At 39.5% G+C, this 16,564-nt stretch overlaps 1 protein-coding gene across 3 annotated transcripts in view; it reads left to right on the forward strand.

Annotated features, from left to right (window-relative positions):
* The window catches only part of ARSK (arylsulfatase family member K), a 27,867-nt gene continuing 11,303 nt past the window's right edge, over positions 1-16,564 (forward strand). The window contains exons 1-5 of one of the 3 annotated variants that reach the window (XM_055791724.1): positions 62-159; positions 2,025-2,121; positions 6,071-6,200; positions 8,214-8,373; positions 14,770-15,052. In XM_055791724.1, coding sequence (XP_055647699.1) covers positions 6,122-6,200; positions 8,214-8,373; positions 14,770-15,052 — 522 coding nt within the window. In that variant the 5' untranslated portion in view covers positions 62-159; positions 2,025-2,121; positions 6,071-6,121. Of the gene's footprint in view, positions 160-986; positions 1,249-2,024; positions 2,122-6,070; positions 6,201-8,213; positions 8,374-14,769; positions 15,053-16,564 lie in introns of those variants that run through there. The other 2 variants (XM_055791723.1, XM_055791722.1) reach the window with 2 other exon arrangements.

Genomic DNA, 16,564 nt, shown 5'->3' on the forward strand with positions numbered 1-16,564 from the left:
TTCTCCGAAGAGGCGGGTCACAGCGCGGGCACCATGCGAGGCGGCGGGCCGCTAGGGCTGGCGCTGCTCCTTATGGGCGCCGCGCCCTGGGTAGGGTCGAGGCCGCGGCCCGGCGCCCAGCCCCGGCCCAACGTGGTGCTGGTGGCCTGCGACTCCCTGGTGAGTACGGGCGCGGGGCCGGGTCGCCGCGTGGGTGAGGGGGGGCGGGCGGCGGGGACTGCCTCGGTGGGGACGTCGCGCAGGTCCTGGCGTGGCCGGCACCTCCGAGTATGTGGCTGCGAGGAGTTTCCGTGGCTTTACCCAGGCTACACCCACTGGCCTGCGAAAACAGGGGTGGCTTTTATTCTCCATTACCTCCACGGGGTGGAGGCCTTGCTTGGGACAATGACTGCAGGTCTCCCGTGTCGCTGAGACGCAAGTAACTCTTGTATTCCAAATAAAACTGGGCTGTGCTCACCGGAGCGTGCTACATGTTTTCATCAGGTGCGTTATGATAGGCAGTACTTCTGCATAGGTGGTTCCCGCAGCCAGCTGGGTACATAGGGCCTGGCAACAGCACTGTGAGGCAGGGCAGCAATTCATGCAACAGACCTGGCGTGTAAAATGAATACTTTTCTGTTGGTTTGAAAACCAAAAAGGAAAGGAGGGTCACTAAGCCCTATTATTCTAGCCATTGTAAATCCTAAATTAGGTCTCTGCAACAGATGGGATGGAGAATTCCTGTCAACACAGATGGAATGAATGAGTTAAGCTGTTGGGCATCATATATTGACTTGCTCAGACTTTTATGAGGTATAACAAATGTTACAATAAACTTGTCAGATGAGTGTCTAGCTAAGCGGATAAAAGAGACAGTAGGTACATTGTTATAAATTTCTAATGGCTTTATTACATGATTTACTGACATACTTGTTTTAACTCCCAGACAGGTGGAAAATATTTTATTTCATTCACAAGTCCTAAGTATTTCCTTGCTTACAGCTAAAGACAGCACATTTTTCACCCTTTTCTCACCATGCTCCTATCTGCCCACCCAGCATACTGGTAGTGCTTTTATGAGGGGTTTACTCAGACGAAATGGAAGGCCTTGGTTTCTCCACCTTGTCTAATCTCTCCTTCCTGGTAAATCAGACAGAAGCTCCACGGTATTACTTTCAGGGACTTTCACATCTCATCACTTCTCATTCACTGTTGAGAAATCAACAGTTGACTCCCAGTCATCTCAGAATTCCATCCTTGACTGTACAGGTAAGTGCAGCACTTGACCTCTTGCCTGCTGCCTGCTATTCTTGAGATGAATTCTTCCTAAGTACTTGGTAAACATCAGTTACCCTTCTTCAGACCCTTTTTTAAAATATGTTTGCTGTGATTTCAAAGATAAAGCAGTAGTTCCTTATTTACTTTTCTTTCTCTGACTGTATTCTTTGTTTATTTTTATTTTATTTGGAGGATATAATCTTATCATCTCTCTTAATGTTTCAAAGTGATATGTGGTTTTTTAGATGAGAATTTTTCTCCACATTTTCAGCTTTTATTAAAACTATTATTTACCAATAAAATGCTGAATTTTTAATAATTTAGGTCCTGAGAGTTCATCAATGGGCAGTTTGTCTCCAGATGCTAGCAGCAGCAGACAAATGTTAGTAAAGCTTCTGTATGTTGTCCTGTAACCAGGAAGATTCTTCTATCTTACAGGGATTAGTGAGGTAGCCCTTACAAAAATGAAAGACCACATCACAGACATCTGGGTGTTTCTTACAAAAACAATTAGGAACAAGGTGCTGTTTCTGAAAAGTATTTATAGAATCATAGAATCATTTAGGTTGGAAAAGACCTTTAAGATCATCAAGTCCAACCATTAACTCAGGACTGCCAGGTCTGCCACTAAACCATGTCCCTGAATGCCACATCTAAACGTCTTTTAAATACCCCCAGGGATGATGACTCCACCACCTCACCAGACAGCCTGTTCCAATGCTTGATAACCCTTTCAGCAATGAAATTTTTCCTAATATCCAATCTAGACCTCCCCTGGCATGACTTGAAGCCGTTTCCTCTTGTCCTGTTGCTCGTTATCTGGGAGAAGAGACTGACTGCCATCTTACTGCAGCCTCCTTTCAGGTAGGTGTAGAGAGCGATCAAGTCCCCCCTGAGCCGCCTCCTCTCCAGACTAAACACCCCCAGTTCCCCCAGCCACTCCCCATGGGGCTTGTGTCCCAGCCTCTTCCCCAGCCCTGCTGCCCCTCTTTGGACATGCTTCAGCCCCTCAATGTCCCTCTTGCAGTGAGGAGCTCAAAACTCAAAACAGGATTCGAGGTGCAGCCTCACCAGTGCCGAGTACAGGGGGATGATCACTTCCCTTTTCTTGCTAGCCACACTGTTTCTGACACAAGCCAGGATGCTGTTGGCCTTCTTGGCCACCTGGGCACACTGCTGGCTGATGTTCAGCTGGCTGTCAATTAACACCTCCAGGTCCTTTTCCACTGGGCAGCTTTCCAGCTACTCCTACACAAGCCTGTAGTGTTTGTGTAGTGCATTTGAAGAAGACTATGTTAAAAGAATCATTGTGTTGTGTATGTTTTTTAGGAGACGGATTTGAAGGCAGAAATAGATTAACCATTTTGATCACATCACTAGTAGAGAACAAGAAGAGTTGGGTACTGTTGATACTAACAGTTTTTCTGGGGAAAAAAAGCTTAAGGTCCTGCAGGCTGTTAGAAGGTATGGGCTTTCATTTCAAAGTGTGCCTGCCTTTGTTGTGGGTGATGCTGTCTGTGAAAGACTCGCACCTCTTCCATCAAGCATGACAAAAATTTTCTTCTCAGTGATGCTGGTCTGTGTTTGGCCTCCAGAGCAGTGACCTCTTGCTCAAACAGTCAGCTTTCTGCTGTTGGGTCACATCAAGCACTGTGAGGCTCATAGGGCTTGCTGGTAGAATGTGCTACTTCTTTTTTTTTCTCCTAATTTGCTACTTGAAGTTAACTGAGTGAAGACAGGCTTTGCTTGCAGTGCAGCTCAAGTTCCTGGGTGAAATGTGCTTGCATGTGTTACTCAGAATAATTGTATTGCCTCGGATATTTCAATATCCGCAAATGCTACCCAGTTCTTAGAGAGTAGATTTCCAGAAACAGTTGTAGAGTTTCACCTTCTCATCCTGTTAAAGAAGCTTACTTCATTCACTGAATAGACATGTCACCTGTCTGTCTGCAGTCAAAAGAATGAATTCTTGCCTCCAGTTGTTCAAACAAATAGTGTCTTTGCTGGGGAAACTAGTAAATGCGTTGTTGACAGGATGACACATCAGTCACTTTCTAAAGAGCACTTTCAGCCCGAAGTTCTTTTCAAGATCATACTGTAGATTAGATTACAGGTTTATATCCAGTTTGTCCTACTGAACGCCTGTTCCAGTTGACATTTGCAGCAGTGTACAAAATCAGGTAGTCGTTTTTGTGTTACGTTCTGATCTCCAGTGGCCTGGTTTACTGCATAGTTGTCCACTGCAATGCAGTGCAGGGATGCCACAGTTAGCTCTGCTGGTGCCAAATGAAGTGCTTCTCTCTACAACGCCATGTTATCCAATAGAATTTTTGTGCCAGAAAACAAATGGAATTATTTCCTTCTGCATGCATTCCCTGGGTGGAACTCTAAACAGTGAAAAAAATGTTAGTCTCAGACTGTGGACTTGGTACACGAACGATGGATAGGTGGCTAGTGAGGTAATGAGGTGCTCGTGCTGTAAAGTTAAAATATTTTAAACAATGACAGAATAATTGTAATCTTAAAATATTTCAGTAATGTTAATTCCAGCTGTGGAGCACAATTATGCTGTGCTTAACTCTGTTTTCTGGGTTCTTTCTGAAACCTTGCAAAATCTGATTATGTAGAGTATTCTTTTTAAATTCTCACTTGGATGATTAGTGCCTACCCCTGGGCATGTGTAACGGAAGCACTAAGGTTTTCCCTCACTTATTTTTGGTGTTGGTTTGTTTTGTTTTGGGTTTTTTTTGTCTTCTCACAAATTATTCTGGAAAATTCAACTAGTAAAACTAAAGTGAAAATTCGAAACATCTGCTGATGTGCAGAAAAGGCATAGTATGAAATTGACATGAAGTCTTACGTTGTCTGATCTGCATTCTTGAAAAACTGAAGACAGAAAGAACCAATTGTCCTTTCTATGTAAGTTTGTGTAATGTTTCATAGGGGAGAGCACTGTGTTTGTTTCAAACAGTTATTTTCAAAACAAGTACAGTCTTTTACAAAAATGCATTTCCTTACATGAAAACTCTAAAGGCTAGTAGTTCTCAAAACTCATGCATTGATCTACCTGCTTTTTGTTCTAAGCTGATAGCATTTTCTGTTACCCTTTGGAGTTTACACTGTGACTCAAGATGCCTGAGAAGCGTTTGTACCTGTTTCAAAGGTACTGCTATTTAAAGGTGAAATTTCACAGAAGGTAGTAAGGCCTTGGTCCTGCATCCCTTGAGACTGTACATGTTCTTTACATTTTGAAGTTGATGGTCCAAGGTCTCCATCTGAAGCGAGCATGGAGTTTTTATCAGTTGACTAAAACTACCTATTCAGTGTTAAGAGAAGGTAACTCCCATGATTCAACGTTGGTTGTATCTGCTGGTTTTTGGTTATGATTCAACAGGAGCAAAGCAGTCATTCAGTTGAGTATTTTCTGTTGAAGACATAAGATCTCAGTAAATAAATGTTTTCAAGATTTCTCACCAAAAAATTACAGTAAAAGCCACAGTGCATTTGTTCTTGATGTCATGTAATAATGAGTGTTGGCTTCAGTAGACACCAAGAACCCATTGTGACAAATTAGGCTTGTGCATTGTGTGGCATGGAAAGCAGTTTTTGTAGGCTGCTGATGGTGGTAGTCTGCATGGGGATACAAAGTTACTGCAGGGTTACAAGCCCAATCACATAGAGGCTGTTTTGCTGTGTTTTCTCATATAGGAACTGTTTTCACCTAATGAAAATAATTTAAAGTAACTTTGTAGGATGGTCTGTTGCCCATATATGGACTAGAGGTAAGTATTTGCATGCTGGTATTTATTATACAGATTCTGATGTTGTAGTTTATACATTGTCTCTTGAACAAATGAGCGAGAAGCTGGTGAATTTGTAACCAGCGTTTGATGCATTGTCCTGGCCTTCCTAACTTGCAAACTAAATGCTGTGCAAAACACAACTTCTAAGCTACCCATGCTTTAAGGTGTTTGTGCTTCTGTCACAGATCTCAGGCAGGGTTAGTCAGATGCCTGCATCTGAGTAATGTCTCTAATTGGGAGTTCTATTTAAACCGTGCAGATTCACTGTCACCAAAGAGCCAACCTGTAAGGCTGGAGCTAAGCCAAGGCGTCTTACTGGACCAAGGAAATACATACAGGAAACAGGAAAAGACAGTGACCTGAAACAGGGCAATCTACATGAAACCTGGTTTCACATCATCATAATTTTGTACACTGAACGTACCAATTCAAAATTTTGGATCTTTTTAAAGTTACTGGTTAAAAACTCAAGCTAAAGAAATAGGTAAAATGAAGGATCAATAAAACATCAAAAGGGAACGATAGCAGATGGCATTTCAGTGGGAGAACAGCCTTCCTTCAGCTTGCAGATCACTTTTCCAGTCTGTAGTTATAAATAAGCTCACAGAGATGTGGTATGGATAAACCTTTAAAAAGAGGAAAAGAATGAGGGTGAGAGATTGGTTGTGGTTTCATAGAAATACATACCAGTGCACCCAACTGCATCAAGATTCAGACTGACTCCTTTTCATCTTTTACCATACCTAGCCCTGTTGGATGCATCATGGGAAGCTTAGTATAGCAATAGAAAGGAAGTGGTTTTACTATGAAGAAGCCCAGCTGTCCTTTACATTCCTCTTTTTCATAAGTAATCCATTTTTTATTGATCTAATTAAATATTCTCAATGCTTCTGTTTTCCATACCCGAGTAGAATTGGCTATATCGGAATAGTACAAATTCAAGGTAACGTGTCTATGCAGCCAATAGTTTGGGTTAATGCTGTTTATGTGTTGTTTTTCTCTGATTGCAGGATGGACGCTTGACATTTTATCCAGGAAATCTGACTGTGGATTTGCCTTTCATGAATTTTATGAAGAGATATGGCACTGTCTTTCTCAATGCCTATACCAATTCTCCAATTTGTTGTCCTTCCCGCGCAGGTAGGACCAAGCAAAACATCAGATAAATACTTGCATGTGTCAATTTAAGTGTGTGGTAATGATGGGAAATGTCAAAGGATTTAATTTCAGTATATTTGTTTTGTTTTTCAGTAAATTTTTTAGTTTTTGTGTGTATTTACATAGTATTCGCATGTTTGATCTGTTTCTCTTTCTTGTTTCTCATGTTTCCTCCCTTTTTTTATTTTGTTCTTTTTCCAGCTGTGTGCAGCCTCAAAGCTGTTTGTAGACTCCACTAAAGATTCAGTATTTTTTTAAATCTTTAGCATTTGTGGAGATATCATCAGTTTTTTTGCTACAGTGCTGAAGCTGCGCTACTCTCCCTTCCCAATACAAAGTTAACAAATCTCTTCCCTGTTCTTGGGGAAAAGTATTAAATAATAGCAGCTGAATAGCTTGGTGGCTGCTAGCACTGCCTGCCAGTGATGTTTATTCCACTCTGTTAAATATGTAATTTATCCTTCAGTAACTTTAATTGAATACTTCAGTATTTTTCTTTACTTTGCTGCAATCACTGCCCTGTGTTCAATTTCACATTTGCAGAATTTGCTGGGAAGTTAGAAGGAAGCTATATTCTTGAATCAAAGGTTACATCTTAAAACTTTACTAGCCCTGTCAGTTGTTGCGAAGACCCTCCAGAGCTGATGTAAATGGATTTCATCTACAGCTGAAAGGCAGATCCCCCTTCCCCTCAAGTACAAACTGGAAGAAGCGACCTGTCCTGACTGCAGCAGGCACAGGCTGTCAAATTTAGTGTTAGTGTTTAGTATTCCATTTATTGATAACTTAGTCCCCTTTTCTGTTTCTCAAGGTCACATTTTGAGTGAGTGAGATTACATGAACATGCTATCAGTCTTATTTTCTTTTTCTTGATTTTTGAGTCTTTCAGCCAGTCTTGTCGAGAACAATAACTTTGTGTTAGGTTATTTAATTTTTTGGAAGTTTTGTGAAAAAGGCGTCTAGTTTTCCCAGTGAGGAAAAGACTGCATGATGAATTCAACAATTCGTCAGCTCTACTGAGCAATGTAGGTGGCCCATCAACATCATCATGACCACTGGTCAGTCATCACAAGTGTAGCTCCAAACCAGTGGGACATCTCTTGTTTAACCAGTAGCTTGGAGACCTGCAAGAACTGAAGGTACATCTATTGTGGAGGTGTCGGGGATGATACTAGAAGAGATGGTGGGAAGGAGGACTTTGAGGTGGGAAAGGTAGGAGTATTCACATGGCGTAGGTGTTAGGATTGACATGTTGTTTGTGCTTACAGGATATTTCCACTACTTATAGAACAGCTTAGTTTCAGCTTAGGACTCCTTTAGACTCTAAATTAGCATTGGGAAGAGTGAACAATTCTCAACAAGCTGCAAAGAAACACAGGAATTCACTAATAAAAACTTGCCATTTAGTTCCTTTGCAACTCTTCATTTCATTTCTTCTTGTCCTCTTCTTTAATAATCTCACTTTGTTTCTGCAGCTGGTAGTGAAATAGATTATCTGAAACTGAGGGTAAAACTGAGGGCATATAGTATTTATGAAAATAATATACTGTAATTCTCTCCAAAACATACCTAATTTTAAATTTTAATCTAACCAGAATAAGGGGAGATAATACTCTGGAACACATGTAAATAATGACTGTTGCAGCAGGATCTGTACTACCATGCTGTTTTCTTTCTGCAATCAGTAAGATTATTTCCTGATCTACAGAAAACCCTGATTTAATGATTGCATAGTGCCTGGAGAGATGGGACCTTCTTCTGCAGTTCTGGGGGTTATTTTAGTAAATGTTGTTACTCATATTGATGATGAAAATAAGATTTGGAAGAGTAATACCTTGTATTCCCTGCTCTATTGAACCACAATGAGGAACTTTTACCTCTAAAATAACAAGAGGATTGATCTCATCTCAAGAATATTCAGCTTACATTTAGATAGGAAGTACCAATTACTTGTCAAAAAAATGTATTTTTTTTTCTTTCTTTTTCTTCCCACAGCTATGTGGAGTGGTCTTTTCACTCATTTAACAGAATCTTGGAATAACTTCAAAGGTCTAGATCCAGATTATGTAACGTGGATGGATCTCATGGGGAAGCATGGCTACCGCACACAGAAGTATGGGAAGTTGGACTATACTTCTGGACATCATTCAGTAAGGTAATCAGATAAGATTCTCCTGCTATGAAATAGACAGGAGTCAACAAACTATGTAACAGTCTGGCAAGTGATTTCTGTCTCTGATCGGAACGGTATTAGCTTTACTGTAAAAGAAATTGTGTTAGGAACCTAGCAGGGGTCTGTCTTGCAAGTTTTTGCAGAAGCAAGCATATCCCATACAGATGCACTTTGTCTTTTACCTGTAGCTGGAAGGTGGATATCAAGACTGTGTTTTTGCCCAACATGAATTAAAGTTATTTTTGATTGTTGGTCTTGCTCGCTAAGTGAAATTCATAAACCATTTTTGCCTTGCCTTGAGACTTTGTGGCTTGATTATACTAGCAGTGTAGGAAAAGCAGAACAAGGAAAAATTTGATAATACTCAAATATTAAATCTACCATCACAAAGCATGATGTGGGCTTTTTGTTTTCTTTTGAAGGCCTTTGCTGTTTTTATAGATTTGTGCTGTTGTGGTGGGTTGACCCTGTCTGGATGCCAGGCGCCCACCAAGCCACTCTATCCCTCCCCTCCTAACTGCACGTGAGAGAGAAAATATGATGAGAGGGTCATGGGTCGAGATAAGGACAGGGAGAGATTACTCACTAATTACCATAATGGGCAAAATGGACTCAACTTGGAGAAATTAATTTATTGCTAATTAGAAGTCAGAGCAGGGCAACAAGAAATAAAATCAAATCTTAAAAACACCTTTCTTCCATCCCTCCCTTCTTCCTGGGCTCCACTTCACTCCTGATTTTCTCTCCCTCCTCTCTGCCAGCAGCACAGGGAAACAGGGAATGGAGACTGCGGTCAGTTCATCACACATTGTTTCTGCCACTCCTTCTTCCTCAGAGGGAGGACTCCTCATGCTCTTCTCCTGCGCCAGTGTGGTGTCCCTCCCATGGGATACAGTCCTCCACAAACTTCTGTAACATGAGTCATTCCCACAGGCTGCGGTTCTTCACAAACTGCTCCAGCATGGGTTCCTTCTGTGGGACTCTTCAGGAACAGACTGGTCCAGGAGACCTTGGTGTCTGCAAAATTGTTCCTCTCGTGTGTTCTCACTCCTCTCTGGTTGCAGTTGTGCATTTTTCCCCCCTTCTTAAATATTTCATCCCAGAGGCGCGAGCGCTGTTGGTGATGGGCTTGGCCTTGTCCAGCGGCGGGTCCATCTTGGAGCTGGCTGGCATCGGCTCCATTGGACATGGGGGAAGCTTCTGACACCTCTTCACAGAAGCCACCCCTGTAGTCCCCGCCCCGCTACCAAAACCTTGCCACACAAACCCAGTATGACTACTTCCTATGCTGTAAAGCTTTCTTTTTTTAAAAAATACTTAAATTACAGCAATTTAGAGTTCAGAGTATAACTGCATTATATTCAAAAAGTAATAAGCATAATGTGTCTGGACAGTTGGGACAAAATACGCTGTCTTACTTCTGTGTGGTTTTTATGAAGGTGCACGGTCTCCCTGATTAATAATGATGTCCTTGGTTGATATTATAATAAAGAGCAGTTTTTTCTTTGATACTAAACAGGTCAGAGTTACTTAAAATTTCCTTGCTTCCCTCACTAAAATGATCATCAGAAGCTGAAAGGTCACATTAATAGTTAATAGTGTGTTGCACATACACACTGCTTTTCATCTACAAAATACTTTATAAATAGTATCCACTTCAGAATCTGGCCAAAGTAATAATCAGTTTAAGACTGACAAAAATAAGAAAGCTTTTTTCACTTTCTCTATACCAGTTCTATGTCGGAAGTAAAAGATTATTCAAATGCAGACTTACAGCAAAAACTTCATGTTTACTTACTTTACCAGACAGTGTACATATTTATGTATGTACTACTGACGTTTCTCTCTTGTGTGTGTCTGCAGCTTTTCTTAGTAACTTGGCATTTAGCTAGAAACAGATGGGTGTTTGACCTCTAGTCTTTTGGTTTGATTTTTTTTTTTCTGAAGACTGCATTATTCTTAAGACTTTTTGGGTTTTTCCTGTCAGAAACAGTACTTACACAATGTACTAAAAAGTCATCTGCTATAGTATTACCGTGATTCTTTGTGCTTGCTTATATGAATGCTGGGAAAACTTTCTCTCTGGCAAGACAACTGAATATTAAGGTGAATGCTTAGTGATGGTGGTGGTTTTGTAATGTAGAGATGTTACGTTGTGACTGCCTCTGGCATTCATGCTTTTCAAAAGAGCTGAGTCTTAACAGCATCCTGTGAAGTGCCAGTAACAGACCATTCTTTGAGAAAGCAAAAGGTCAGATTTTGTGCTATGTAATGAAGCAAGACATGAATAATTCTGTGAGTGCATCATTCTGAAGCATTTCTAGAATAGATTTTCAGTAAATTACTCTGAAAAATGTAAATTATCTGCAGTATTATTCAGACTCTTACACTTTTCTTCTGAATCACTTTTGTGCAGGGAAAATTTTGGGTTATCTAAATGGTATATAGTATGCACTCACCCTGCCCTTTAACTGAGATGGAAGAAATGTTTTATAACATTGCAATCTGTTTATCTCTAATCCAGTGTCACTCTAGGTTTAAAGAAGAGCAGCTCTAAGTAATTCCAGAAGTTCCTGGCTGTTCATATGATAAGTGGAACACCAAGTTGGCGCTAAAGAAAAGGTTGGTTGCATATAAATGTCTGGATTGCAGAAGCCTTGCTTTCATTTGCCTGAGCTGAAGGCCATTGGTGAATCCTGGCTTCAGTACAAAGGCCTTCACATGGGGAGAGCAAAGCTGAACAGATAGTCCATAGTTCTCAAATTTTAGTGCAGGAATGAACACAAAATAAACCTTAATGTAAGACTGTATAGAACAGGAATGTAATTTTTATGTTACTTAACTTTCTAAGTTGGTAAACTCTTTCAACTTACAAATACTAGGATTTGTGTTCTGAACAGGATTGCTGGCATGTGGTAGGGCAAGGGATGTCATTTGATGAGGTCTTTCCTAGTTTTCTGTTGATTGGCAATGATGAAATGTTATTTTGCATAGGTATTTTACACTCTTTCGGAGTGAAAAGTTACTGTGGTGTGATGCTGTGCCTTGAAATCTTGCTTACTTCAGTCTTCAGAAACATTAGGCAAAAAGCCTTTTTGTTTCCGTATTGTAGCTATCTTACTGTATTCTGGTTTTCTGTTGGAGAGGAATGGCACACAGTGTGCAATGACCTGGTTGCCTTCCTTCTATGAGGATGCTACTGACAAGTCATCTGTATGGTGATCTGAGCGCGGACAGCCCCTTCTCCCGTACTGACCTGTTCGCTGGTATCATTCACATTCTTGCCTATGGATGCACACCACTGCTTTCACCTTGCTCTCATAGTTACTTTGTCTGGTACTCTCATATTTCAGTGGTTCTGTCGATACCATTGTAAGTATTTTTGTAACATCTCCACAGATGAGAAGTAATTAATCAATTCAGGGTTTTGCAAAACTGTAGCAGCACCAGTATCAGTGCAGTTAAAATTGTGTACTCTGATTTTTCTTGTTCTGCCATGTGTAGATTCATCTACTTTAATGTGAGGCTGAATTCTTAGGCACTTCAAAGGTAACAGAAAAGTACTGTGGTGTTGCAGTTTTTAATTATCTTTTCTCCTAGGCCTTTTTCCTACATTTCCACCTGGTGCAAATCTTTTATACCATTTTTCCCTTCAGTGAGAGTTTTAGATCTGTACTTAACAGGATCAAGCCCTTATTGTTAAGTTGAATAAATGCGGGTAGTATTTGAGAATAAACAAAAATAAAACGCGGTTAGTCAGCCTTTCTATACCTGCACAAGAGGAATTTGGAAACAGCAGTTTACACTGGTTTTAATTCAAAAAATGGAAATGCCAAATAGAGTTCCTCAGTCAAAGAAAAATTTACATCTCGTTCCTAGCATGGCATCTGTGTAGTCATTTAAAAACCCTAAAAAGCCACTTAATCTAAAAATAGTGAAGAACAGTTATGACAAAGGTTCCTGTTTATTGTGGTGATAATTAAAATGTCCTGCTGATTTAATTTCTTGTTAAAAAGGAGCCTAGCAAAGGGACATACAAGAGTTCAATTAGCACAAGGTTCAGCAGGCAGTATTACCTCTTTAGAAACTTTTCTTCCACCTGTGTTGTCTTTAAATGACAAAACCACCACTGCTCCCTGATCCCGTATTTACCTAATAAAAGAGTAATTGTTAGCTTTTCTCCTGCAACATGTTTGACATAAATGGATTGTTTTGTCCTAACCTATTGCAAACGGCACATTGCTAACTCACATCATCTTTGTAACTAGAGAAGTTCACATATCTTAAATATACAGATATGTAGTGAAATATACTAGGTATCCATTTGAATGTGACTTACTCATAAGATAATTATTCATAGCTGTGAATTAATGAGGTGTGAGGAAGAGGGCTCCTAGGAAGTGCATACAAAGCATACTAACAGAAAGAGCTGGATCTTCACCCTCTGGACTGTTGAGTACACAAAGCCCCTGCTTAGGTGTGAGGAAGAGGGCTCCTAGGAAGTGCATACAAAGCATACTAACAGAAAGAGCTGGATCTTCACCCTCTGGACTGTTGAGTACACAAAGCCCCTGCTTACTGTCAGAAAAACTCCATGTGTGCTTTTGAATGTTGGTGGCTGTCCTCACTTAAAATTTAAAATAGATGTAGTTATTGACTCCCATGTAATTATTTTCACTTGGGTTAATAATGGTGGTAGTTCATCTTCAGTGTTGCATTGTTATATTCCCGTCCTTTACTTAGTGGCTTTTTTTCCATTGTATGCTTGTTAGAATCACTGGAGTACTGTCCACTAGCAAAGGAGATGTAACCCCCCCTTCATTTCCATTGAAAGTGTTGGAAATTGAATTTAATTTCTAAAGCTTTTGAATAAATATCTGTCAAGTCTTTGCTCTTTTAACAAAGATTTGAATCTTTATTGCCCCCTTTTTCAACTTTCTGCCTGGCTTTTTGAAGATTCATATTTTGGCATATCTTTTTCTCCTCTTCTGCCTGATGTTTAGTTTTCCTCATGGGTGTGTCAAAACACCTCCTTTATTGCTCTGGAATGTGAAAGGGTCTGAAGCAGATATTTTGGGGTTGGGAGGGGTTGAGTTTTGGGGATTTTAGTTTAGTTTATTTTACTTGATCCTAACCTCATTGTGATTGGATAGAGTGGTCTGTGGCTTACATGACAACTTCTGTATATGTCAGCATTATGATATTAGATGCAATTTGATGCACCGACACCCCCACACACACCCTCCTTTACCATAATTTCATATTAGTATTTATGATACGTGGTTTCTTTATAGGCCATCTACCTACCTTAACTTGTTTTAAGTAAATTGTGTAAGCTTGTTTACCTTGAAAGTGTGAGCCTAAACCAGGAGTTAAAACAATTAAAAAAATTGTTGTTACAGATAATTCAGAAGAGTTCTTCTGGAGGTTAAAAGCAGACTGGTAAAATTCCTGTGATGACAAAACTGGTTAGATGCTCTTTAAACAATAGAAATGATGCATTTTGATGAAAGTACATAATCAAACCTTGAACAGTTTCGTATTTTCTTTTATTATTTCTTTGATTATATTGGAATTGCCATGAACAAAAGGGAGATTAGTCAAGGTCTTAAATGAGCTGTTTCTCCCCAACACTTGTGTACGGCAGCAGTTGTGGTGTCATTCGCTCTGGCAAAGAAACAAGGACATCTGCAGCTCAGATTTCTCAGTGTTTTGGAGAGGCAACAGTTGCCATGATAATAGAAAATCTGTTCCAAAAATATTTTATCATTAAAGTGTTGCCTTTTTTTTTTTCCTCTTCTTGCTTTTTCTATACCCTTCTATATTATTCCCTTTTCTTTATAGCATTTATCCATTGTATCAACAGCAATTGCACAGAATAAATCAAACGATTTTTGTCATAAGTGATAGTGTTTAAAAATGTTGTAATAGTACAATCCAAGAAAATATGTTGCCTCTAAAGGAGCCTCTCCAGGCAAGTTACTTCCCATGGGACTTTTTCAAGTAACAAAAATCTAAGGCCCTCTTTACCAGATAAATAGGGTTGAACCCATGCCAGAATAGGGAGCCGGCTCAACAAGATGGAGTGCTATTTCTAAATATTATTTTGTAGATGTGAGGAGAACCATTCTGGCATGAGGTTATAATTAATATGAAAGAAGATTCAGAAGCAGAAAAAAATGGCTCAAGGTCAGAGTATAAAGTAGATGCACAATAGATATTGATCAGTTGAATAACAACTCTTTATGTAGGAATTACAAATAGATTGCAGCTACAAGTATAGAGGAAGTTCTTCAGGAATTCTTAACTCTTTTGACTTGGAGGAAAACTGAAGGAAACTTTTTCCACTGATTATGTATCTTGTGTATATATTTTCAGTAACCGTGTGGAAGCTTGGACTAGAGATGTTGACTTCCTGCTGCGGCAAGAAGGGAGACCCATGGTAAAGCTTACTGGTGACAGGAAGCATGTGAGAGTGATGGAAGCAGATTGGCAGAATACTGATAAAGCAGTGAAATGGATAAAGGAAGAGGCCATTAACTTTACTCAACCATTTGTTCTTTACTTGGGACTAAATTTGCCACACCCATATCCATCACCCTATGCAGGAGAAAATTTTGGATCCTCTACATTTTTAACATCTCCCTATTGGCTTGAAAAGGTATGTGAAAATGAAATTTAAATATACATGTATTTATAACAGTACTTACTATGAATAGTATTTTATTCCTTGCATGATTTTTCAAGTCAGACTCAGTTTTGATATTTCGGTACACAGTAAAAAAGTACTTGGATGGGATGGTAGATTTCTGATTTAAGGGTAAGCAAACAGAAATGAAGAATTTCTCCTTGTTATAGGAAAGGGCTTGTTAGCAGTAGTCACTGAGTCAATAAAGAAATTTAAAATTTAATGGCTAGAAATACGTTAAACGGAGGATGAAATTGTTGCTACACTTAGCTGTAATTTTTTTTCAGCAATGGTCTGAAGTTCATTGGTCACAACATTCTGTATTCTGCTTGTTATAAATTATGCTATATGTAATCATTCTGTCTGAGTTATTTTCTTTTGTAATAGGTATGTATGTATTGTAATAAGTATGTAATTGACATGAGGCAACATAAGTCTCTTTTCTGCTAACTTCTTTCCATGCTGCTGTAGCTTTTCAGTGTTTTTAGAGTGCAGTAAAATTCCATTGAAATAGAGTGCATAAAATCCCATCCTATTCCAGTATGTGGAAAGTTGACAGATAGCACTCCATTCCAGAGAAGAAGAAAATATTTTTTTGCTGTCTTGTGTGCTCTCCAGGTGCCATTATCTTATTTTATATATATATAAAAAAATATAAATGGGTTACAATAGCTTTCCCTGCATAAAAGCATTAAAAGTCTCTGCAGCTGAAGAACTGAGAATTAGGTTTGAAAAGACTTTATGCTTTCTTCAGAAAAAAACATACACAATTTATATAACTCATGGCCTTTTCTGATGGGGAACTGCAAAATCTCTTTATCTAGGTGCAATAAAAATGGAAAGACTTAGAAAAAAGGATATACAAATCAAGTTTGAGAGATCTGAGTTTCTTTGTAATAGTGAGGGTTGTGGGTTCTAGAAATGGTGAGAAGTTTGTGGGGAGAGGAAGAGCATGAGGGAAAAACCCTTCATTTGTAAAAAGCAAGTTCTAGCTTGGGTATTCAGGAAAACTTGCTAGGTGCTAACAGCTGGGTTAGACATGTCTTGGGAAGTGGGGATACCTTCCATCAAGTCACAGACAAAGTTATAACATCTCTGACAAAATTGTTGTCATCCTTAATGCAGTTATTGCTGAGGTCCTTTCACCACTACATATACATACATACTCAGTTGTGTGACCCACATATTACCGTTTATTGACCATTGGCTGATTCTTCTGGGATGTATCTGTGTTTTGGCCATGGAAGGAGCAGTCTTTGAAAATGCCAGAGCTCAATCTCATGAAGAAGTTTGAGTGCAAAGATGAACTTGACTTAAATTGTGTTTACTAGGGAGCTTATACAGAACGGAGTATCAACTCGGTATGTTTATGAAACCCTGTGTTGCTAAACTAAGCAGATGGTCCCCTCTATTTTGCACAAACTGGCACTTTTTCAGGACATGTGGCTTCTTTCCTAGCTATGAAATACAACAGACAGACAAAGG

Source organism: Falco peregrinus, chromosome Z (assembly GCF_023634155.1).
Source record: "Falco peregrinus isolate bFalPer1 chromosome Z, bFalPer1.pri, whole genome shotgun sequence".
Lineage (NCBI taxonomy): Eukaryota > Metazoa > Chordata > Aves > Falconiformes > Falconidae > Falco > Falco peregrinus.